Source organism: Tympanuchus pallidicinctus, unplaced genomic scaffold (assembly GCF_026119805.1).
Source record: "Tympanuchus pallidicinctus isolate F22 unplaced genomic scaffold, pur_lepc_1.0 scaffold30, whole genome shotgun sequence".
In the NCBI taxonomy this organism is placed as follows: Eukaryota; Metazoa; Chordata; class Aves; order Galliformes; family Phasianidae; genus Tympanuchus; species Tympanuchus pallidicinctus.
The window spans coordinates 3,745,111-3,770,901 of record NW_026294748.1 but is presented as its reverse complement, the minus strand read 5'-3'; the positions used below and the strand labels follow the sequence as shown (position 1 = coordinate 3,770,901).

Sequence of the window (25,791 nt, the reverse complement as noted above, 5' to 3'; positions counted from 1 at the left end):
GGCACATTCCTGATAAACAAGGTCTCTGGACAGAGCACAAAGCTGTGCACGTATATGACTTACCCACCTTGATTTTAGCAAGTTACTCACATCCTGCTTTAATAACTTGTATCAAAAAGAAGGGAAAAGTTGTGGGTGGAATTAATTCTATAACCATTTATTTTCATAAAATCTTAATAATTGGAAATAGCACAGTTCAAGAATGGAAATGTTCTGTATAAAAGAACATGAAGGTTGTTCACACGCATAGGAGTTTGCACCACAAATAAGAGGTGATGTAGCATGCAATTACCAGATCTAGAGGTGTGGCAGTGACAAGCTGTTCTACCTTTGTTCAAATTAAAGCAGTTTGAGTGTATCACCAAGTACACCCTCATCACCAATGAGGGACTGAGTGAATAAGCCCAGCCATTCAATTTCCTGCACGCTGCGATAAATGCATTTATTGCTAGGCTTGTAGCAACATTGCTTTTACTTTTCCAAATGGACAAATTATACATCCTGTGAATGAATTGCAAGCCTCCCTTAATACTAGAGCTTTCTCACTTCCTCACTTCACTGAGCTTTGCCAACAGCAGCAGCAGCTTATAATATACATGTTAACGCAGACTTTGCACATCCATACTCCAGACATGTAAGATCTGAACAAAAACAGGCGAGGAAGGACACTCGTGCACAGTGATTTCTCATTACAGAGCAAAGAGGACAAAATTTCCCAAAACGTGATGAAGATTCTGTACAAAAGTTCACTGAAAGGATCAGTTTTCTGCTTTCAGAGGAGTTCTCCACCGCCTCAGAGGGCCGTTCCGACTGCTTTTTCTCCTTGCTGGAGATTCTACTTTCCACTCCCGTGGCACGGATGGCCTAGGAAGAAACAAAGTCACCATTTATTTTGAAGCACTCCAGCATTCCTTCTCACTGTGGTCACTGTTTCAGATCTAGATGGAACTTACAGTTTCTCTGGTGATGTCAAACAGATAATGTCTCCCGGCTGCTCCTCAGCCTCTTTATTCTCTGCAAATAATGCACACATTTTCATGTTTTTAAAATGCCACAGATTTGTGTTTTTACCCTCCTTGAGCTAGAAACACGGGTAACTTGCCTTGAGCAGAACCAGGTGTGTGCGTCAAGCTGATGTAACTGACCCCAGCACCAAAAGTCAAGTCATTAATGGTCTCTGAAAGAAAAAACAACACGTGAGCTGCCTGTGACACAGCCAGAGGGAAGATGTGCTGCAGTGTAACACTCAGGTGTCACATAGAATAGGTATATCCAGTTAACTGCAAGTAGTCAATCAAAGCATCTCTCTTTTCCAGCTCAGCAGATCTCAGTGCCCCTCCAAACAACATGCCCATCTGGGCCATCTGTGCACGTCAGGTTCACACTCCTGAATTACAGCCTTTCCTGTGTATGGAGGAAATTAATTTCCATGTGGGACCTCGATGGGGCACCTCCTTGTCCTGTGCTGGATGCTAGAGCCATCATCCACCATCACAGCACCTCGTGAACTGCCCTCAGCACCACAGTCAAACTAGCTATGTGGCCCAGGCAGGGCAGAACGTGGGGCCCCTGAAAAATGACAAAGGATTTGAACAGCCCTTCCAAGAGGAACTGTCTGCAGCCAGACAAGGAATCACTTGACAGGGAAACTAGGTAGAATTTAGCTCGCCTGAACAGCCCATACTTGTGAGCCATCACTCTCCTGTCATTTATCTCAGGAGAGATGTCACAGTATTCAGATTTTTCTTCTCTCAGCTCTCTGTTTTATGCTCCTGTTTCCCAGAAACCTTCACAAGGAATTACAGTAGAAAATGCTTTATTGGGTAGGAAATGGAAACTCTGCTAAAGAGCTGCCGTCAAGTGAGGCTTCCCTTGCAATCAGAGAAAGGTATTATCTTCAAAACATGCATTTATGTATCACAGTGAATAAATGCACACTTGTCCAGACCCACTCAGCCATTCTCAAAGTAACCAGCAGGAGAGATAAGGAGGTGACAGACAGGAAGGACAGACTGACAGAACAGCTGAGTAAGATAAAGAGACAGCTGTTTTCCTCAAGTACAAAATGATTTACAAAGAGCTCCATCTCCAACAGTTTTAGAACAATGCACCTGGAGGAAAAACAGTTTCCTTTTGATTGTCTGTCAGCCTGCAAGACCCAGCAGCACCATGCAGATGGTTCAACACAAGAACTGAAGTGATGATTCCGCTTCATACAGTTTGTCTCTCCACCAAAGGATGCATGCTGCCTTGAAACTAAGCAGGAATTCAGCCTTAGTGCCACTGCAGATTAACATTCTTCCTCCTTGCATGCCATATGGTGCTTACGCTTAAGAGAAACAGCCATGCAAGCTTCCAGACAGAGATATGGCAATTAAAGATTTCTGCTCTCTAAAAACATACCCTAGTTTTTTTTTGCACAAAGATCATTGCCTGCTGTTCAGTCAGCGAGGAGAAACATGGAGACAGACAAATCGAGCCAAACACTGGAGCACACAGGGAGGAGAAGGGCCAGATTTTCCAGTGGATGCACATCACTGCCACTGCTTTGCTCCTGCCTGCTCGGGGATGTCAGGTATTTGCAGACTGCCACACAGCTGACTGCCTTATTGGCTGCGTGCTGCTGGCTCTCCTGTGTGCATGCAGGTCAGGTATTTGCACAGACACAGGCAAAAACCAACACACTCATACCTGTGTTTCCAGATCATCTCTGCCCCATGAAAATTCACTGCCTGATGACAGCTGACCTGTCAGACACTCACTTGGGCTCCTAACTTAATTGGAGTTCACTCCTGAGCAGGGGAGGGAGTTCAACGTAATGAGAAACAGAGACCTAAAGGAGTTCAGTTGTGCCCATGAACTGACATAAAGGAAGGAAATCTGCTGAAACTCAGCTTCATTTGTAAGACTGCAGAATGCTGTCAGAAAAAACAACATACCAAAAAAGCATAGCTTTTGAAGGTCAACTTTCCTGAGATGGCAATTCAGCTGCAGTGGATACAAGCACAGCAGACTCACAATTTGTGTACTAGAGATTCATCATTATGTATTTTCACTTTAATGCCTACAGCAGAGTAGAAAAACACATCATTCCTTCTCTAAAGCTCAGTTCAGCTCTTCCTTAGGGCAGAACCTTCAGAAATGACTGTGCAGGTTATTAATCCTCCTTGAGCAGATCTCAACTGACACAGCTCACTGCTTGCTCCAGTGACAGAAGCAGGTCACAACTCACCTGGGATCTTTTGTTTGGACAAAGGAATCTCCTGTCGTACAGCTGAAAAGGACTGAACCCTGAGTATTTCCCCCTACAGCAGGGTTCTGTAATTCAGTCTAGAAGTGCTAAGCTACACTTTGAGAATTAAGGGACAACAGAGTCCTGCACGGCTTGGGCAACATAACCTGCTAAAGAAGGACAACATGCCTTCTCAGCAATCCACAGTTGATAAAAGAAGAAAGGGCAGTAGGTTCGTTGTTATTCTGGGCTGTTGAAAATGTTTTCATGCACTGATTCAATACTGTAACACCCTGTGATGTGTAAATGAAAACCATATTGCAGTGTCCTTTCCCATGAGATCTTCAGTTTCAGAGTAATTCTTATTTACCACAGCCATTTAGATAAGTACATGATCTATAGCTAATCCTGACTAGTTTTTTCTGCTCTTCAGGGAAGCCACACATTGTTACCTCTCTTTCAGAAGGAGCACTCAGCCCAATTTGGAAAGGGTTCCTTTGGGTTACTTACGTTCTGGTGTGCTGATTGCACGGCCCCCCACAGGAACGTGTGCTCCAGTAGACAGCTGATTCACACTTTGAAAAGAAGCTACATATAACAAGAAAATAAGAATAGAAATGTTCAGAGACCTCACGGGTCTAACAACCATGCTGTGTCAACCAGACCCAGGCCAACACTGAGTAAGTCTGCAGCAATCTTTCTACCTTGCTTGCTGTTAGCTGTACTTGGTGGAAGTGATTGAGCTGATAAAATCCCCCCAGCACTCTTGCTGCGTTGCTTGCTTCTGGCCTCTACTGCTTTCCAGGCAGAGTTCAGGATGGCAAGTGTGCTCAAGGATGCTGGCCTACAGGGCAAGAGACAGACAGCAACATTGAAGTGACTTACTGCTGCAAGCCCAGATGAAATGCATGACGTGACATATAAACAGAAACCCATACCTGTGACCATATAAGGGCTGCTTTGGAACATCAGCTCTAGGTGTAATAAACTCAGAAGACACAGAGGAAGGAAGTGATCCAGGGGATGAGAGCTGCCTCCCACTCACAGAGGACTGGGCATTATCGCTCCGGGCACCAGAAGGTAAGGGCATCTCCAAAGATAGAGGCTGCTGCAGAAAGAAAGGAAAGAGCAGATCTAAAAACAGACACAAGTGCAGACAACTCTAGATAGGAGACATACAGAACAGCTTGTTGTGTGATTGAATCCTTTGTGTGATGGATGTAAATGGATACCAGGGAGAAAGAATTCACTGGCCAAAATTATAACGAGCAGCAAGCAGTAAGTTTTGATATGTATATTCTAGTTTAAAGGTCTATATATAGGTGCTTCTTTAGGTCAGCAGAAAAAGAAAAGAGCTGCCAGGGTAAAAGTCATCTCATTTTAAGGTATGTATCTCAAATAATTTGGGACAATCGAGCCAAGCACACTGGGCTTAAAAAAGAGACCTGCATGCCTAGCACAGATATAAAGTTTCCATTCCATTTAAGTATAAAATCAGCTAAAATAAACCCTTTTCTTTTTGACCCATTTATCATCTTTATCACTCCAGAAACAGATACAGCATGTAAGCACAGACAGTGGAGAATTAGACTCATCCTTCCCTTTCAATTGAATTCTTTTTACACTAATTGTTTGCTACTTGTCTTTGGCAAACACGTGTTGTTTGCAGTTTTTCTAATATTAAATGACTTTGAAACCAAAGCCTCTGTCAGCAAATGCACAGAAGTATGAGAACATTACAACATCCATATGCATGGAATCTGGGTGTTGTTTGTGCACAAACTTTTTGTACACAGACTTTTGCAGGACAGACAGAAGGCTTACAGAGTTAATGGCCCCACCAACCTCTGCCTGTGGTGCTGAGATGTGCTCTTGGTCTGACTTCTCCTTGTCCAGCTGCTCTTCGTACTTCTTCATATCATACTCCAGTTCTGCTGCCAGCTGCTTGTCCACAGCAAAGAACTCTTTAATTTCATTTCGGTAGTCTTGCATCATTTCCTGCAGCAATAAAGAATATTTAAACCCTTTCAGAAGTCCCTCCTGACTACTGATTCATGCCTCCATTCAGACCACAGCTGCTTTAAGCGCAAAAGGAAATACCAGTTGGTAGAGCAGAGGTGTTTTTAACAGACTAAGAGTTTAAATTCCAATTTGTACTTCAGAACATGAAAAACCTTTCCAGCATTCAAGCTTTCTGCCCACATTCCACGAGGAGGCTCACACGTAACACACTGTGAGATCTGAATCTAAAATCCCTCCACCTCCTGCTTTATTTAACACAGTGGCAGTGTCACAACATCCTATGCCTTCCAAATTTCCTTCTAAGAAGGCTGTTCCATTACTGGTTATGTACCTAACACATTAAGTTAAGAGGAGAAAAAAACAACAAGAGAACACTTCTCCTCACCCGTAAGTAGTTCATAAGGTCCCTAAGAGCTGGGATCTTCTTCCGCTCCATCAAAGACTTCAGCTCAGTGATTATTGGGATGATGTTCTCTATGAAATTCCTCTTCTGAACCTTTGTTTAAACAAGGCACAAACAGTTACAAGACACAATAAAGGAGAAATCACTCTATTGTTAGATTAATGGCCTAAGTGAAAGAAATTACTGCTTCATAGCACAGGAATTACCACAATTAAGCCCACTTTTATACTACAAGCATGCAGGTTAGGCTTTTAACCTAAATGGAAGACTTTCAAGAGGTATCACTGAGCCCGCTTGCACATTGAAAGCAAATTGTCTAAAGGTGCACCAGAAACCATTTAGGCTCAGATGCTTTAACAATAGGAGGTTGTGGAACAAATTTAAACAAATTAAAGCTGTTTGTTTTGTGCTTTTTATTTTTTTAAGCAGGAAATGCATTTCTGATCAGCCCAACTGACCCTTCAAGTACAACAGGCTGCTACAAATCTAGCCTTAACATCTTGTTTTTGCAATACACAGCGCTTCCATACATGCCCTCAGGGCAGAGTGAATCTACAGACAGAGCCTGAATAACAACTCACATATACTGTATGTCCTTGGCACCATTACATTGCTCGAATAATGCTTGACAAGTCTTCCCAACACAGAAAGCTCAAACTCCTCTCAGCACTGTGGACAGTCCTCTCCCCACCCAGACCCAAGTGCCATTCACCTGTGAGATGAGCTTTTTTTGTGCTGCCTGCATGACAGCATTAGCCATTGCCATTTCATCTTCATCAGGCTGAATCTCTTCGTCAGGTTTTGATCTCATAGTTGACAGCTTGATTTCTTTGCAGCTAAGGATAGCAAAGGTATCTGAGAGCAGCTCACTGGCTTCCATGTCCAATGGAAGGACCCCATCCACAAAGCAAGCTGGAACAGGCAGGGAAGGAGAAAAAAAAACACTTTAATGGAAAAAGCAGTGCCAGGAAAGACAGAAAGATAACAACCATAGGACTCACAGCCTTATGGTTTTGTTTTCTAAATAGACACAAGATGTTTGCCCAAAGGTGGCCCCTACCCAGGACACTGTGGCTGATCTTCGTCGTAATGCTGAACCTCTGTTCGTCTGTAAAGTGGTCCAGGAGGAACTTGTAGATATGCATCCTTTTCTCTTTGTTATCTTTTCCTCTCAGAGAGAAGAGGCTCTTTGCCCTGTAGTAGAGAAAGGCATTTCACATGGTTGAGTCACATCATGCGATCTCACAGAAACAGTAAGACTTAAAATCAACAAGGAATATCTGCACATCACTTTCAAGACCCATAAATGTGCTAAGATGCCACAGGCTCCCACAAATTACATGCAGAAGTTCTCCCAGAAGCCTCATGGAGAAAGCAGAACACTTAATTCAACACCATCTCTTTGAGCTGTTTTCCCACATTGCGTACGCAACGTTAAGTGCCACAAATGCCTTCTGTTACCAAAGGCTGCCTGGCCATCATTCAGCACTAAGGAGGGAGAAATGTGCTCAGCTGACCTCTCACTCTGTGGGAACCTGTTGTACTTCTCATGCTTCTCATAGCTATTGAAATGGAAGATGCACTCGATGAAGTGCTGGGAGAACATCACCGGATTCCTCTTCAGCAAGAGATGCACTAAGCAGAACTCTGCAAACCTAGAAAGGAAGAAGAACTTACTAGGCAGCTTCTTCATCCCTGAAACACAGCAGTGGGTCACAAGCACTACAGGAGGAGCTCTCCACTCCCAAGTCTCCCTCAACACCCCATTTAATTCCTGCCCTGTTATACCTGGGTTTGAACAACAATCCCAGCTTACTGACCTCAAACTCTTTTTCATTCAAGAAAATAACACTTTCCAGCATCCACAGTACTACTCACTTATTGCCCTTAAAACTGAGACAGAAATAAATTTGAACTCGAATGCAGGCACAGTGTTTTCATTACCTTTATGAGTAAAGTCACTGAAACACAGCACTTTGCAAAAAGTTAATCACCAAAAGTCTGGCAGGAGGTGAAAGTCAATCTCGGGCTTGAAGAAAGTACTTTTATGTAGATACAGCCTCTGAATGCAGATGCAAAGAAAAAAAGCTGCCAATGAAATAGCAGCATGTTCCACAGCTAGAATTCAAGGAACAAGATGTTGCAATGCCACCACCTACTGGAAAGACATTTTTGCATACTAAAAAAGAGAAGAGCAGGTGTGAACGTGCACTTGTAAGCAATGATGGGTTGACATCCCTGCAGTTTGGATGTTCCAGGCAGAAATAAGAGAAAGTTGTCCAAGGCTCATTTGCATCCAGTATCAACACCATCTTCCATCCTTGGAGGAAAGTGCCTCACGTTTCCCACAAAACAAAGCAGCTTGAGACTTTGAAACATACAAAAACCTCATGAATGTGTACTTATGATCAGTTTATACAATTCTTCTGCTACGTCAAAGTGCTACAGAACGTGGCAGAAAGCTTTATAAGACAAGGCATAAACACCTTCAACACCTTCAGTACTTTACAGATGAGTATTTTACCTGGCAATATCTGGATTTGGATCCACCAAGACACTAATGAAACGGAAAAAGAGACAGTCCTTCCATTTCACAAACTCTTCCTAAAATAAAAGGGCAGATGATAAGTTAACCTGAACCAGGAAAAACACGTGTGAATCTTCACAGAGCAGCCAGGGCAGTACCTGATGGAGCCTGCCAGAATATACATAGAGAAATAAACAAGCTATACAACTTCACAGCTGTGTACAGAAAATAAAGCTCAAAAAATACAGTTCTAGGAGATGCTTGAAGCAGAATAAGCACACAGCATCCAGGTTCACCAGACAGGCCAATAAAAAAGGAGAATCAAGAAAAATCTGCTTTCCAGTGCCAAAGGCACAGATGCTCTTCAACACTGTTTTCAGAGCCAAACACGCTCTGAATCTGCTTTGTTTGGCTTCACATGAACACTGGAGGGGCAAATATTGTCAGCCTCTCCACTTTCACAACTTTAAAACAAGAAGCAGAGAGAGGAAAAAGGTGCTGCGATGCTCGGTACATTCGTTCATATGGGAGCAAAATGGAAGGGAATTCACAGAAACCAAGATAAGAGATAACCAGTGAATAAAAGTAATCTTGTTATCCAGCTGTGCTAAGTGCCATTGATTTTTGCCCACCTTGAGAGAAAGCAACAAAATGCACGCTGGAAGCCTTCACAAGTTAAGACACTCCGCAGCTACGCTCTAGGATCAAGCTGTAAGCAATAACCTCTTGGTCAGTGCTCAGCACAACAGAAGAGCACCTCTGTTTACCTGCAGAAGGTTGGTGATCAGAATCAGCGTCTGCTTCCGAATGAAGGGATGTGGGTCCTTCAGGCACAAGGAGATGTTGGGGATGTACCTGTCCACCATGGTGGTGTAGCGGACGCAGAGGTCACACATGACGATGACCACGTTGTTGCGCACAGCCACGTCCTGGGACACCTCCAGCTCTCGAGCCAGAGCTGCAATGCACTTCTTGGCCAGATCCTCGTGCTGCAAACACAATTTACCTGTGAGATAGGGATGAGGCTGTCAGTGCTGTGAATGGATTCTTCCTAACCCCGAGTCCGAGCCAAGACAAGAATTAGAGTAAACAGGTGAATAAACATGAAACATATGCTGAAACTTGACGAGCAATCTGCACAACCTCTCAAAGAAATTATACTCCAAGGAGCTCTTCCAAACTCTTTTTAGACCTATAGTGTGGGTCTCTATGCCAAACTCCCTCCCTCACAGTGAACTATTCCTGTGTACAGGGTATTATTCAAAGCAGCTAAAAAGAACAGCCCCAGCTGTCATAGGCATCGCAGGGAGACACCCACCTCTAAGAGCATTACTAAACCAACTTAAAATAAAATAGCCTGCATTCTAACATCACTTCTTCCTAACTTTTTAAGCTCAGTCCAAGAAGTATCAAAGTTCCCAAAGCAGTTAAGGAATGATTCTGTCTATGTGCAACAGATAGGAGATTTGCTCATATCTACAGCAGAGCTACAATACCCAAAGTTTCACTGAGCACTTTTTTTTTATACTGGAATTGCAGATTTGACCAGGTTTCCATCACAAAGAAATTTGGTCATTCATACTAAGGAGAAAAAGTAACTACATATAGAAATTCTGATCTACTCTGCACCAGAAGTATCAGGTTTTCTTCATCCTCTGTTGAGCACCCTACTACAAATTGGAAGATCTCTCAGCTAGACAGCAACCAATTCTGAGTACAAGGACAGCACATATGTCTGAAGAATACTATACAGGAAGAATGCATTAACAGAGTTGAAAAACAGTCTCATAGACTTTTATGGTTTGTGCAACTTGTTACCATGGATATTTGCATTGCTGAACGCTACAAGCAGAAGCAAAACAAAACACTGAGTGCTGCATCTATCTGGTAGAGCTGACATGGCTTTTGAACAGAACTTGAAGCAGAGAGCAAACAGGAAGGGTGGGAAAGGGACATAAGAGCAATCTTTTGTTGCAGGACAGCACTTACCAAGAGTAATGAATGCATGAGCTCTGATCACTGGAGGCATGGCTGATCCTCTGAACTGAGACAGTGGCTGAGAAGCTGGTATTTCCTCACCATCAGGAGGAGGAGACACTAAGAAGGAACGGGTCAGGAAGGAAAACATGCTTTTTGGGAAACAGCATCGTTCATAAAAGGAAAATTAAAGGCAGAAGGGAAAGAGCCTCACGTTGTTCAGAAGAAGCCAGAATGGATTGGATCAAAAGAAAGATGCGTTTCTCCACTCTGGCTGGGCACAGCTGTGCAGCCTCACCCAGGAGGAAGAGGTGCCTCACCTACAGAAAGAGACAGCAACACTGCAGACTAAAGGCCACAGCTGAGCTGCAAATTATGTCAGCAGGAGTCAGCATGGTTACATCTCCAAGAACAACTTACAATTCCCTCTGTCCTTTCAAGCAGACAGCAGCTAACAAACAAAAAGTGAAGCTCTAAAACAAATATTGTGTGTTTAATACACTAAGCCTCCCCCCAGTATACTAATAACATTAAAATAAACTTTAATGTTTCCTACACATCTTACAGACTTACTTTCTGAAGTGCTTCATAAAGAGCATGAGTGGAAAAGCAAAGGAAAAAGCCTCATTTTATTGAAAATACAGGGGCCATCACATCCTTAGAGTTATTTTTAAGATATCAAACTGCTGAATGCTTCCAGGCCAATAGAGTCAAGACTCCATTGCCATACACAAGCACCTACATCAGGATTTTCCTGTGTAACAGTTACTGCCATGAACTTAACAGACCCCTCATTTTGAGAACCTGCTCATCCTTTCACCAGCCCACAAAGGGGAACCAAACTTACCAAGAGATCTTCCTGCAGTTGCTCTGCTCCATCCTCTTTGAGAACAATATTTGAAATATAACTTTCACAAGTGGATATTAAGTCTCCAAACACTTGGTTGAGCAGTTCCTGTTCCATAATAAAATTAATTAGCCACTTTATTAACATCTTGACTATGTTCTGTTTACCATCTCCACACATAAATCCCCAATTTAAAGTCTTTATATGCATATGATGTGCTACCAACTCTGGGCTTCGGCCCATTAAAAGGGGCCTAGAAAAATACAGGTATCTCCACCAGCTCTGATGTAGAATAGCCTGAGCTTATAGCTTTCAAGTGCAGCAAGCCTTAGGATTCACTGATAGTGAAGGTCTGCTTTAGGAATGCTGCAAGTTGACAGGAGGTCAGCACAAGCTATTTCAGCTGTTAAAATAAACAAAGAAAGCCTCTGAGGAAAGAACTCTTACAAATTCATCCTCAGCTACAGGAGGCTCTCCAGCAAAACTGCAGCACACCAAGTAAGGCAGCTGAGTAGAACAAACTTGAGTGGCTGGAGCTGGATCCTCTGTGCTCAGTGAGACAGCCAACCAACAGGCTGGAGACAGAAGCTGCCTTCAGGTCTCAGTCCTTACATGTGTGAAACCAACTATTTTAAAAGAAGCATTTTAAGTCACACCTGTGTCTTCTTTGGGACACCTGCATAGGCACAGCAGAGCTTCTGCAGAGATTCCACAGCTGAGCTAATCACCTCCAGGGGACACTGAAACTCCTTCAGCCAGTGCTTGATGTTATCTGAAAAGGAGATGACACACAACATGGGGGTTTTGTAGGCCAAGCAACCCTCCATGGAGAATAACTCTTAGATGGGAGACAAAAGTGAACTGTGCCTTCCACTCTGCAGTTTCTCAGGGCCACTCACCAATCAGCCTCTCACAGGTGCTCCTAGGGAGGTGCTTTGCAACATGACTGATGACAGACAGTACATGTCCTGTAGTATTACTGCTCGTGTTCTGTTGCCTGGAAAACAGCAGAGCAGACAAAAATTTATGCTTTGGAAAATAACCAACCACAGCAGAAAAAGCCACGCATCTTGGTTATGTTCTATCAAGGCAGACTTATCAAACCAAATGAAAACTCAAAAAGCTCAGTGTAAGACTCGATGGCTGCACAAATCTGTGGGTTATTGCTTGCCTCCTACCTGCAGAACATGGTTGCTTGAATAAAGAATGCTGGTCTGAGCAGCACTGTGTCTATGGCAGGACTGATAGTGCTCACTCACTCATCTTTACCTCCACCTCTTCCCTGCAGAACAGAGGAGCTCAAAGCACACTCATACCTGCTGACAGTGTACCAGGACTCGATGACCTTGGAGTAATCCAGCTTGGGTGAAGAACTTGCCACCTTAGCAAGCAACATCCAAGCTGGTACAGCATGCTCTGTTTCCACATGAGACATCACGTTATTGATGAAAGTAGAGGAGAATTTATTCTGCCGGGACCAAATATGAAAAGCTTTGTTCATATAACAGCTACAAGAAAAAAAAGATAAACAAGGAGTGAAGAAAACTCTTCAGGTCTTGGACACCACTAGCAAAATCCAACATCTGTCCAGGATGGACAGTGAAGCACAAGGCTGCCATCACTTCACTTTCCTTCTATTCAGAATACATCAGGATTTCTGCCACAGGTTTTATTGCCATCACTCTTTTTGTTAGCAGTTCTGATGGCTGCAGTGCAGATCAATCCTGATGCACTACAGACCTGGAGTGAATGTGTCTATCAGACAGAGGAACCAGTATCAGAACAAATCAAGATACTTCAACAACTAAAGACCTGTACCAAAGACTTTCTAGCAGTTTTTATTTAACATCCTTAATAGGACAGCACCAGTTGCATTCTTCTGTTTAACTCTAACTACCCATAGCTAGAATGACAGATTTATACCCATAGTGACAGATTTATTCTAAGATACATCAAGCTGCGAGGTACTCCGAGGTCACGAAGTAAAGGTACCATGAATCTTCAAACTGTGTCATAAAATAGCCTAAATTAGAACACTGACAGTTTTACAGATTGGCAAGGCAGCACAACCAGTATCTCATCTTCTATTTCTGAGCCATTATGCCCTGTTGACTAATAAACACACAACTGTCTTTAATCAATGTTGCGTCCTTGTCATACTGTATCAGTCCATTTCTTCTGCTCCATCCCACAACATTCTGCAATCAGACAGAATCATTCCATTTGTCATAAGTAACATATTGCACATCAGAATTAATAAGAGATCTTCTCCTCTCCTTCTATAGCCTCTCTTACTTCTGTCACCAGAACACCTCCATTTAACATTCCTGCTGCTACCAGCACATCAAGAATAGCAAGCGACATTCCTGTGTATGAACACCAGAGTTCAGGGAGACTGCACAGGTAACAAGAGCAGCAAATCAAAACACTCAACACAAAGCACAACTGCACTCTTCTCACCAACTGCTGATGTGCATGTTTGACAGCTCCTCTGTCCTAGGAACTGGCAGAGCAACACAGGCAGTTCACAGCATGACAGCTGCCATCTCTAGAGCAACGTGCACTTTCATGGTCTGCTTTGAGTGCAAATAGATTAGAAAAAAAACACACCCATACCATAAATTCAGGTTCTTGCCCTTGTACAATAGGTGGCACGTGCATTTAAACTGTGACACTCATTGTTCTGTGGTCACATAGAGGATGGGAAAGCTGAGAACTTAAGCCCATGCTTGTATCTTAGTCCTCCGGTCACTAAGCCATTTCCCACTGTAAAGGAAAAGCTGCGTGTTCTAATAGGATTCAAAGTTTAATAAAATAATCTGGATTTTGTCCACGAATGCTAAGATAATAAAGGCAACGAAGATCTACTGGACAAAGGAGTGTTTTGGAAATGCCAGAGGAGCCCACAAGGAAGAACAGCCACACTTACCTCAGCTCCTGGCTTTCTGAAGTCAGCAACGTCAGGAGATCCCATGCCAGCACCTGCTTTATGTCTTCCCTCCTGAATTTATTGTAATGCTTTATGTGCTGCAACAAAATCTGATCAAGGCATTCCAAGGCCTTTTCTTGAACAGAACTTTCAGAATCCATCACAACAGGCACAACTCCAGTCAACCATGCCTTGTGCACCAGGACGTCATCGTACTGAGCCTGAGAGAAACACAGTGTTAGAAACATCCTTTAGTCATGATGTGAGCCTGTAAGCACAGGTAAGATCAACAAAAGCCTAGAAACCATCTATAGATTCACTATTAACTTGTAAAATAAATTACAATTAGGCAGTGGCATGATGTGGCAGCACATGAACCAAGAAAACACATTTCCCTGGCAGCAGAAAGTACAGGTTGTATCTATGACCAAACTACCTGGGCTAAAGTACTGCAACACTTAGTTTTGAAACCCTATAAATAATTATGAGTGTATCACAATAAAACTGTACTGCAGATGATTTAATACTAAAACCAGAGTTTTGATTAATACAAACCTTATGCTCCATGACTAAGTTACCAAACCTTTGAGAATAAATAGAAAAGAAGGAAAAACATTACAATGCCATCATCAGCATGCTGTATCTCAGCAAAGTGACTCAGGTTTTTACATTTCACAAGGACAGCAACATAAACATCACTTCCATGACACATAAATCAACAGGCAGGAAAAAAAAGTGTTTCCAGTAGTTGAAAGCATCCCACATAAATGGCAAGTATGTGCAAGTGATGGCTTCCCAGTCGAAAGATAATAAATATAGAATTAAACACAGCCATAAAATGAAATGTGGGGAATGAACAAGTGATTTGCTGTATCCTCATCCTCTTAACCTACACTTCAGCTACGTCAGGTCTGGGTGAGAATTAGTGTTGCTCTTTTCCTCACCTCCAGGAGCTCTGTCACAGACTGCAAGGCCTGCTTCCGCACAGACACAGCGGGGTCCCTGCAGCGGTCCTGCAGGGTGGACAAATCTTCTGCAGTGCAAGGGATTGCTTTGTGCTTCAGGATGTTTGTGAAAACCTGCAAGTCAGAAGGGAGCATAAGTTTGTTGGGAATACAGGCCAGGAGCGCCAGGTAATGAATCAAAAATCAATTCATCTCTAATTGAAGTCAGCAGGGAACAGAATGCTTCCCTTTCAGTGAGATACATAACGTTAATAATTTCTAAGTACTGGGCAGAACTTGGTACAGAATGCTAAGAGAACATCTTCTCAGTCATTCAGATTGTATAAGAAACTCTGCATTGAGTCAATACTGCAATTCTCCTTTGAAGCCAACGTTTCTCTTGTTATGATCTACATCTTTCACCTGCCAATAAGAGGGGAAAGGGTTGAAAACCTCCCAACAAAATAGTAGAAACCCTTAACCTGAGATATTCTCATTGTGATTTGACCTGGAGGGGAAAATTAGGGGAAAGAACTAACTGGGGGAGAAGTAGTCAACAACAGATCTGTATTCTATAAAACAGTGAAATTTACATTGAAGAAAATCCCTTTTAAAGTTCACCTCTTAATTAAAGAAGTTAAGCAAGAAGGAAAGCAGTGCATTCCTCAGAATGATGCCAGCTACAGCCCAAACTCTTTGCTAACAAGGTGGAAACAAAGCACCTCTTACCCCTCAGTTTATAAGGAAGTCACTCAAGCTAAATACCTACTGACATTTGGAAAGAGGCTCTTTTTCTAAATGATGGAATAAGTGAATGCCAGCAGAAGAGTACTCGAACACTTTTTCTTCCTTGCATTATTTACTTATCAAGAACTAGCAAAAATGACCTTTTTAAGGACTGAAGGCACTCAGTGGGAATAGCAAGAAGCTACAGCTGGGCAAACTTACATACAATTCACTGCAGTGCTACAGCTTAATTATTTGTTCCAGTGGCATTCTGTGTAACCACGCAGAACAAGAAATCATGCAAAGAACACCATACCTGGAGAGCAGATTTCCTCACAGTGGTTTTCTCATCCCCAGCTCTCAGTCTCAGCAGGGCCATGATTTCCTTTCCTATGCAAACCCAGGATAAAAAGAAGTTAGAACACCCACCCTGAGCTCCCCCTGCACGCTTTGCAGTGCTCAGTTTGTTGCCCAAGACTTTCAGGAGCAAGAGAAAAAGACTGAAAGCACAACAACAAACAGAAAGAATGCAGGTTTTCCTTTGCAGCTGCCATTCTGACAGGGGAAGAAAAATCCAAGTTCTGTCATCTTGACAATAAATCACAGGGCATAGCACAAAATCGAGCGATATCCCAAATCATTTGATACAGCAAAAATGATCTGTAGCTTCCAATTCGTTTATTTCTGTATGTAAAAGGTATCAGGCTACATTCAAAGTTGGAAAGTAAGATTTCCTAAGAACATTTTGAACTCCCAAATTCAGAAATCTGTTACTTCGAGAGATTCATCTGGAGAGCCATCATGTTGCCATTAAGAGAAAGCATTAGTCATTAGGAACCAATAAATAGAGGGTCTAGAGTAGGCTTTTTTTTTTTTTAAACCAAAGGAAGCCAAGGGATTTTAATCTGCATGACTGGTGCTTTCCTAACAGACAGGTAATTGCAACTGCCTCTTACTCCTGAGAATAGCTTGACAGAAAAAGACACAACCTTTTCTTTGCAAGATGCTGCCAAGAAAACAGTCACACTGCTCTTGTGAAGGTGACCAAATCTGCTAAAATGATCAACTTTGGCCAACTGTCATGGATTCCTATGCATAATGGCATAGGAATAAAAACAACCAAACAAATGCTGAGTTCTAAATGGCTGAGAACTAGCAAGGGAATAGAGTGTTTATAGGCTGACAGGCACTGCATATTCTGTAGAATATACTTCACCCTGCAGATTATCCCTACCCTTCTTATCTTTACCCTGGTGCATTTAGCAAGTCCTGAATATCCTCAGCGAAGATTTATTTTGCTTCTAAAATACGAGCTGTTTGGTCTTCATAGAAGTGCAAAATTAGCACAGGCAGAAGCCAAGTAAGCGTGTGCCAGACAGCTTTGCTAATGCACCTTGACTGGCTCTGAGAAGCCTGTTTTGCAGCTATCCTCTTGAGCCTCAGACAGCCCTTTTTGATCCAATCCTTTGCTTAATTTGTTTTGCCAAGTGCCAAGCGTACGCTCAGCTGGGTATCAGATACAAAACCAGGCATCCTCTGCCACACAGAGTCTGCAACTGAACAGGGAATACACAATACCTTTAGTGGCCTGAAGGATATTTCTATCTTAGAGAGCAGATTAATGAAATTTATCAGCAAAATGTTTTGAAAGAAAGCTTTCAATAGAGAAGACAGGAGCCTGGTTCATGAAGATATGGAGAGATCTCACACGAAGAGCAGCATGAGAAATGTAACAAAGACACAGAGGCAGGATGTGAGCTAAGCAGTAAATTGAATTGTCAGCAGTTCAAGAGAGGTGAATAGCAACAACTGAGAGGAAGATGCTGACAGAGGCCTGAACGTGAGGCCTCCACATAGAAGAGGAATTCTATGAAATATCACAGCCACGAAAGCCAACTTCTGTGCTGATTTCATGCCATTAAGAAATTAGAGCTAGCAGACTGACATCACGTCAGTCCATTTAACCTCACACTTTGCTTTTAACATCAGCCAATACCTGGTGCTGCAGAGAATTAAATGCTTCCCTGCATAACAGTGCCAGACAAAGGTGCTGTGTTCTACGCAGTGAAAATATATCCGTTCTTTGTGCATTGAAGCAAGAGGTTTAATTACCCTTAAATCTATGGAGTTACAAGCACTACATCCCACATCAATTACCATCCTTTTGGGAAAGCATAAATTATCTGCTTTGCCATGAGTATTGCTACCACATTAGTACAAATGAACAGCAGTATTTCACAATTAAATGTATTTTCCAAATTTAAGTGGGAATAGCATTTCTGTATAGCAAGCACTTCCACCCCTTCATCACCAATTTTTTTTTAAATAGCTGTACAAAACAAATCTCTGCTCTTTGAGAAATGGGCAGTGAACAGATTTCAGAAAATATGATTTTAAAGCTCTGAAAAGCTACGTGAAAGGCTGGTGTAATTTATCACCTACCATCCACCATGGCAGCACTGCTGCTGGTCAGCTCAATCGTTTTGAAAGTTGGTAAGGTCTTCAGTGGATGGCTGGACAAAACTGGAAGAGAAGTTAAAAGCTGAAGAATAAAAAAGGCATGCATTCACTCAACGTGATTCACCATTAAACAGAGCTTCATGCTTGCCCCACGTTTTATGGGTACATATTTTTAGCAAACAGCATGCCAAGAAAAGCCTGAGACTTATCATAAGAGAGTGACTCCACACCTTCACTGAGCATCAAACTCGCGCTGTTTGTGTTTGCTTCCAAGGCTGCGTGCTCATAGCCTGCCAAGAAGAAATTAAAAAAGAAATTAAATGAATCGTTCTCATTCAGCATATTCTGTCACTCTGATTTTTAGGGTTGTTTTTTGGTGTTTTTTCAGGCAAGTCATCCAACCACACGATGCTGTGTGCACGCTTCTGAACTGTGCCATCTGGCCTCTACGGAACCCAAGGGAGTGCAGAATGCCAATCACAAAGAAACAAATTTAGCAGAGGCAAAAGGCAACTCAGGATTTAATCAACCCTCAGTCAAAAATTAACTTTTTTTAATTGTACAATTTCAGTTTTCAGTAAACACCCATCAAAAGTATCTCATGGAGAAATCTATTTAGAACACGTACACAAAATGAGCACCTTCCAGATGTAAGGCTACAAGTAAGACACATCTATTACTTCCCTTCATGGCAAACACCAAGGGTGCTCTGCGCAGGCATTACAGATCCTGACTACCAGTTCTACCCAGGACACATCAAGAAATATTTCAACCATGTAATTTACTGATAGTGCTTACTTTGTAACAAGTCCTGTATACTATCCAAAGTAGCAGCAGCTTTCATTTCCAGACAGTGGGCAAAACTGCTCAGAGCTTTGCTACGAACTACAGGTGCTCTGTCTGAGCAGCGGCCAAACACCATGACCTGCACTAAGAACTTGTGCTTCAGAAACCTCTGGTGATCCAGCGACACGGAGGAGTCCAGGTTTCTCTCAGGCAAATCCAACAAAGCTAAAGCTACATCAAGTGCAAACACTCTGTAAGAAATCTGAAAAAAATAAGCACACGAGGCATTTTGTTAGTGTGTAAAACAGACACAGGTATTATCTACTCTGCCTACCTGCCTCTAGCTAGCAATAACAGCCCTGTTCAGGGCTGATTCTAAGCTTGCCATCTCCAAAGAATTACTGTGGCTGAAGTCTGGGATATTAAGGAGATGTACTTACTTTTGTGTGGAGTGAGTATTTATAAAGCCAAGCAATGAAGTCAGCAAACTCCATAGATGGGAGTTTATTCAGCAAATTCACCAAGGCCTGCGCAGCATACGTGCGATAATCAGCTTTATCTGGGACCTGGAAACCAAAAGCAGTTTGCACTGTGATATTCCAACACTGCCCCAGAAGCCAGAGGGTCTATAGGTCTGAAGAGAAATATTTATCTAATGGGGCAGTGTGGCACATCCAGCAAGCACTGGGACAACAATCCCAACTTCCTTGATCACTGCTTCAGCACTCACCACAGGCAGCACAAATTCCCCAAAGCAAAGGTGGAGCTTGATTAAATCCAGAAGCAGTGCTTCTACATGGCAGTACAGAGCTCTCATAATCCTCATTTTCCCCTAATAAGAGGGTTGAAAGCAACTGCACAGTTTGGAAAGGTCAGAAGTGGGACACAACTAATTCTAACTGAGGTGGGCAGTGTCAGCACGCTCGCAGGATGTAGCACAATCAAGCTGTTAATATGTTTGACAACAAGGAAAATCTTTTCCTTTCCATATAAAACACCATGGAAACAGATTTCTTAATTACTGCATGTACTGCAGTGTATTCACACCAAAGTTCTTCAGCCCAGTATGCACCAAAACTTAGCATACCTTGGTACAGATGTGCTGCAGTAATATTCGAAGAACAGGAAAGGCAGCTTCCTTCAGCTCCTCTACTACTGAACTGCACAGGAACAAAAGCCAAGCACATTTAAGTAAGGCTGTTTTTATATCAGAGCAAAAAAATCAAGCATAGGGCATTCCTTTTGAAATGCATTTTGAAAGTCAGGCAGAGGGCATATTCAGGAGTAATGAGTGCTGGTGTAGGAGACACGGTCAGAGAGCAGACCTTACCTTCTGCACTGACCTGACATTTCAGACAGAAAACATTCCTTCCAATACTTTTCTACAAGCAGAGGGCAATATGAAAAGCTGCTTTATTCTCAGTCTTACTGAACGCTGTCTGGGGATCTCTACACAAAATGTGTTTTTGAGCAACGTGGATCCTCGCACAGGAGAATAACAAACAAAGGCAACGCATATCCTTAAGCAAGAGGCAGCAAAGAGCCAAAGAGAAGTGACCTGCATGTTAATAGAAAGCACAACACAGAAGGTACGTCCCCTCCACTCACTGTCAATTCACTGTCTAGCAGCTCCTTATTTCCCCTCCAACAACAAGTTCAGTAAACTTACATTAAAGGAATTTTAATTAAACCTTAATCGTGCAAACAACATCAAAGTCATTCTCAGTTTGTCTCATCCCTTTATCAACCGAAGAGTAAAGCAAAGGCAGCCAGAAGAAAAAGCAGACCTACCCAGGAAGGGTAGTGCCAGAGCTTTGTACTTCACCTGATGAATTTTACAGCCTGATTCCTGGCACTGATCACAGCTGATGTGATTGCAAGGACCGCATGCCTGGAACCTGCACCACCTTGCACCATTAGAATGACACTGAGGATTCGTTGGAAGACACAGCGAAGAATCTGGAAGGAAAAGGTTACCTTCAGGTTCATCTTCAGCAGCAAGATGGATCTTCATCTATCTTGAGCAGAGCAGATAGATAAGCACTCTTAGCCATGTTCATGAAATAACTCTGAACTCAACAATAGCACCTGACAAATTAGGACCTCTGGTGGAACAACACAGGGAGGACCAATAAACACGAAACATCTTTCCTAGTGTGTTTTATCTTTCCTAGTGTGTTTTACCACCACATGCATGTGAATGTTGGGAGATTCCTCCCTGCTGCACTTCAGGGACCACAGCCTCATCATCCTGACACTCACTGAGCAGCCTAACAGGAGAGACAGGGAAGATGCAGCAGGTCTGAAAGAGGAGCTATTGGATCTTCTTTATACTACAAATGTAAACCATTCTGAGAAGCTGCACTGAGAAACAGAGATGGTTGAAACACACAGGCTTCCTGGCTGGGCAGCTACAAGTATACCAGGTTAGCAGGTACTCAGCTCCAGGCTTTCTTGACTAGATGGCCAACAGCACACTGGCTCGCTAGCTTAAAACTAGTTCAGATGGGATTATGCTGATTCCAAAGCAGCACAGTCACACCCACAGTTCAAAAGCTCCATCTCCTAAGAGCAGCACACAGATAAGCAGGAGATGACACAGCGTGCTCGATAATTTAACAAAATAAAAATGTAAAGCTGCACACAGATTTCTGGTAGAACTGGATGCTGCATGACGACAGCATTCTCTGAATTAGCATCAGTCCTGCTTATAATTATCTGAGCAGAACACTTCCCTACTTCCCATCGTGCTTCACTGCACAATCCAAAGCCACTGCACACCAGCCAACAGTGCTGGAGCTCCACCTAGCAGGAAACCAGAAAACTTCAGGCAAAGGCAGTACCTTGGAACTGTCTGTATTAAGAATCTGAGATCTGTATTCTATCTGTCTGTATTAAGAAGCTGAGATCTAATGCCTCTGCAGCTGCCCTTTGTTTTCGATTCACTTGGCAAGAGTCATTAAAGCACAGAACATAATGCACATGAAATGCATCATCCAGCAAGCCACAGAAATAAGCATCGGGGTAGAAAAAAGCGTCTTGTCACTGACCCAGCAAACATACACATGAATATCATGTAAAATAAAAACATGCAAGCCAAACAATGTGCAGAGGATGAAAGAAACATCTGCTTTTCAATAGAGCAGTGGGAACTCTAAAAGATGCGGCCCAAATTTTACCTCATTTTCTGTGCCATGTAGAGGTGAACACAATAACCACAGTCCATGGTAGGCCAGCTCAGGGACATATTTGGCATGAGTAATGTTCCTAAACAGAGGAAGGCAGAGATATCTTCATCTGTCACGTGAGAAACATCTACTACAGCTACATGTGGTCACTGACTGGAAAACATTCAATATTCACTAAATGTTGTTTACTGTTAGCTAGGTGGAACACATCCTAATTATTTCCAGTAAAAGAAATCAATGCTTTCATTTTGGTATAAGCAAGATAATAACAACCCAAGCATTGAGGGCTTTACTTTTTAAAGCAATGTTTAAACAGTCAGAATCAATTGCTCACATTGTTGCTGAAAACTCAAACTCGCGTTCCACTGGCTCAAAGTTTGTCATTTCAACAAAAGTCTGCAAGGAAAGAAAGCCAAACTTAAGCTGTGCAGGTCTGCATGGATGCCAGAACAGAGAACGTGAGCCTTTCTAGCTTTGAAACCACCACCCCTCAGTCAAAGCAAAACATAAGCAGGCTCCAAAGCCTGCAGGCTCAATACTTTGCATCTCTCCTCCAGCTACAGGGAGGACTGATACCTTATAATGGAACACTAACTGCCCTGCTTGCAGTAGCCAGCAAATGCTAAGCATGAGGGACAGCCACAGAGCAGACAACCTGCCTGAGCTTCACAGACAGCAATCTACTTGGGGGGGCAGCTCATGAAAGGCAGCACTGCCCACGTTCTGTGGCCATCCAGTGTTCTGCACTGCCTGTTTGTGCTGGGGGACACAACGTTCCGCTCAAGGAATCTCATTACCTGCAGGCAGTTCTGGAAGCACTGAGGTTTTTCTTTTAGGGAGAACTTTGGTAGAAACCTTAAGAAGTTTTGTAAAAGAAGGAAGATTGCTTTGCGAATTTGCAGAAGATCATCTGTTGAAAAGTAAACGTTCTCATGATCCTCTTCCTCCTCCTCTTCAAATACCTCTTCCATCTGTATTGGTAGGTAAGAGAAACAGAATCACCCCATCCCGCAGCACTGACTGATCTCTCTCACACATTTTAGTGCTTCCCAGAATTCCCAGGCCAGGTCCTGCAATACCTCATACCCAAAACTCTCAATCTTTTTCTTCAGGTTAGTGAAACACAGTAACAGCAAAACAGACAACAGAATGGAGGTTGGATACAAGAAAGCTCCAGCAGAGCTTATTCTCACTGCAAAGATTTTAAAAGATAAAGTTCTTCAGAATCAGATACTGCCACCTCAGTTCTAATCTGACACCTGGAAATCCATCCCACAGTGGTTGCCATGCTATCTGCTCCGTACTTCCCTTGCCTGTTCTCTCAGGATTTCTGATGTGAAATCCTCAGTGCCACTTAGAAAAACAACCCTACAAGCACCAGAACTGTCAGCTGAGTACAGCTAAACACAGCACTTAGCCCTCAACACCCCAGCAGTAAGAAAACTCAGCTGCTACTTGTAACCTTGTTGAGTTTCTTGAAGATGATACCAATTAGTTTTTCCCTCTGCTACTGAACTGTCTAACAGCACATCACAGACATACAAGCTTTATTGTTCTATTAGTCAGCAGCCAAAGAACTGCAGCTGATGTTGAATCATCACACCTCTAGAAATTCCTAACAATAGGTAGGGGATTGAGAGCAGAGATCAACAGCTGAATAAAAGGGTAAGAGGAAAAAAATGGGCTGAAAAAGCAAGGAGAAGCATTACTGACCTAGAACTGAAATAGCTTGCCAATGATTTGCTTGCTAATAGAGATCTGTATCTGAAGATTACACAAACATCTTACACTGGAGGTGCCATTCCTGTTTGCCATTCCTTTTCTTCTGTTTCTTCTTGCATTGGTCTGAGAGCTTTCAGCATGCACCTTCTTCCTCTTCCTCATCAGATTTTGTCCCTGAGGCCAGCATTTTGTCAGGGTTTGAAGACATTTATCAAACATCACATCATGGAACATCTGATGAGCTATACTGCCTGTCCAGAAAAGGAAACGTGAGCAATCTTCTGGACACAAAGAGTATTAACCCCTTCCAAGAACAAACGATGCTTTATTCAACAATAAGGAGGTGAATCCCCTCACTCACCTGGAATTTCAAGCAGTAAGAAGTACAACCCAGCTGCATGGAGAGCATAAACCCTCTGTTGTGCATTGGCTCTTTTATTCAGGCCTGCTTGGACAAAGTGGTGCCACACAGCCACAAGGGCGTTACGAGAGAGGTTGTTTTCAACAAACAAACGCCAGATATTCTAAAACAAAATACAAGAACAAAAGTAAGAAGCCCAATAATAACACACCTCTCTACAAGGATATCCACAAAGGAAAAGACCTGAATTAAAAAGGTACAACACTGACTGCAAGAGAAGTGTTTATCCAGGGAACAGACTAATTAAAATAAAATTAAATAAACTTCTCTTAAATAAGCCAAACCATATGAAAATCACCTTCCATGTGATGTACAGCAATAATAGCAGCTTGGGCTGCAGCAAATGAGAACAAGCCCAAATGAGCAGCTGTGGATACAGAAACAAAGGAAAAATATTTGCTTACCAATGGAAGGCATCAGGTAGGCAGGAATCTCTATAGAGACCCCCTTGCCTCTACAGCTAACCCTTAAAATGAGGTCTGGGAAGGGGTGGATCCTGGCTCCACCCCTTCTCATCACTTGGATACATTGCATACACCTGAGCTCCCCTGGGTTGGCCCTGCCTTCCCACCAGGTGCTCCATCACTGCTTCAAGCTGTGACTCAGCATTTCTATTACACACATGCGTTAGAATGCATAGGCAGAATATAAGAAATTCAGGTAAAGGACGCACAGAATGCTTTCTTATGCTCTATTGTAACCAACTACAGAAAAGGGCTGCCCCAAAAATAACACCTCCTATTTTCTTATGCTGGCTCCCAACATCGGAGGCAGGTGTTGGTGGTATGGCTGTAGAGGCTGAACCTTCCCATCACTATTTCAGTAAACTGTGTTTGCACATATATTTTAACACACAAAGAGGCTCCATCTAAAGCATTCCAGTGAGTATGTCAGATGAGAGTCTGATGGTAGAATATTGCTGTGAGATTCAAGACAGGGCAAACTGAGCAATAAAAAGGTACAGAGCCTCTGTTGAGCAGCACAGCCCACTGCCATCCATCCACCTCACCCCTCTGCTCTTGTCGTCCCCAGTGGCAAACGGTGCAAGCGCCTGGTACAGAGAGCTGAAGGCACCCAGCCCATCCTCTGTGATCTCCTCTTCAATGCGGGGATCCAACGGTTCCGTCTCTGTGAAATCCAGGTCCCAGACCGTGCTCACCCACACTAAAGGGAAAAACGGGGTTAAGCAAATCAGATAAGCAGGCAAACGCTTCAAACAAACGGAGAGCACAGCAGCCACACGGAGCGGTAGCAGAGAGCACCAACCCCATAACCTCCCCAACGCCATCCCCAGTGCTCACTGAGGCCCGAAGGCCGCACACATCGTCCTCAGACGCCACCGCCGCCCCTTCCCTCTTCCCCTCACGGTGTTATCCAACCTCACATCGCTCTCCCTTTCCCCCTGCATGGCCGCCCCGGCCCTCAGCCATTTACCCACTGCCACCCTCTCACCCTCACGGACGTCCCGCAGCCGCCACTCCGCCACAACGCGCGGCACTTCAGCCTCCACCGCCATCGCGCCGCCGCGCTTCGAACCGACCAATCGCGCGCCGCCTCCCGCGCCAGCCAATCCCAGCGCTTCCGCCTTCAGCGCGCCTGCACGCTGC

General features: G+C 43.2%; 1 protein-coding gene across 4 annotated transcripts; it reads right to left on the bottom strand.

Moving 5' to 3' along the window:
- Nucleotides 1–136: 136 nt before the first annotated feature.
- On the bottom strand, nucleotides 137–25,780 carry NCAPD3 (non-SMC condensin II complex subunit D3). Of its 4 annotated transcripts, none has more exons than XM_052697501.1 (35): nucleotides 25,637–25,780; nucleotides 25,194–25,348; nucleotides 24,125–24,287; nucleotides 23,830–24,014; nucleotides 22,839–23,012; nucleotides 22,376–22,437; nucleotides 22,033–22,120; nucleotides 20,679–20,812; nucleotides 19,941–20,013; nucleotides 19,294–19,419; nucleotides 18,866–19,115; nucleotides 18,298–18,357; nucleotides 18,050–18,130; nucleotides 15,924–15,997; nucleotides 14,882–15,016; nucleotides 13,938–14,158; nucleotides 12,325–12,516; nucleotides 11,908–12,005; nucleotides 11,665–11,780; nucleotides 11,009–11,116; nucleotides 10,376–10,481; nucleotides 10,174–10,281; nucleotides 8,952–9,190; nucleotides 8,182–8,261; nucleotides 7,175–7,312; nucleotides 6,718–6,851; nucleotides 6,370–6,569; nucleotides 5,640–5,750; nucleotides 5,078–5,230; nucleotides 4,171–4,337; nucleotides 3,937–4,076; nucleotides 3,743–3,820; nucleotides 1,103–1,177; nucleotides 954–1,014; nucleotides 137–864 (listed from the first exon to the last, which is right to left on the bottom strand). In XM_052697501.1, the coding sequence occupies exons 1-35, from the start codon at nucleotides 25,698–25,700 to the stop codon at nucleotides 759–761; spliced, it is 4,455 nt and encodes a 1,484-aa protein (XP_052553461.1). In that variant the 5' UTR covers nucleotides 25,701–25,780; the 3' UTR covers nucleotides 137–758. The 4 variants fall into 4 exon arrangements, with proteins under 4 accessions (XP_052553461.1, XP_052553460.1, XP_052553463.1 ...); XM_052697500.1 differs by having other exon boundaries at nucleotides 4,171–4,340; nucleotides 25,637–25,779; XM_052697503.1 differs by lacking the exons at nucleotides 25,194–25,348; nucleotides 25,637–25,780 and adding an exon at nucleotides 24,589–24,715 and having other exon boundaries at nucleotides 4,171–4,340.
- Between the last annotated feature and the right edge of the window lie 11 nt (nucleotides 25,781–25,791).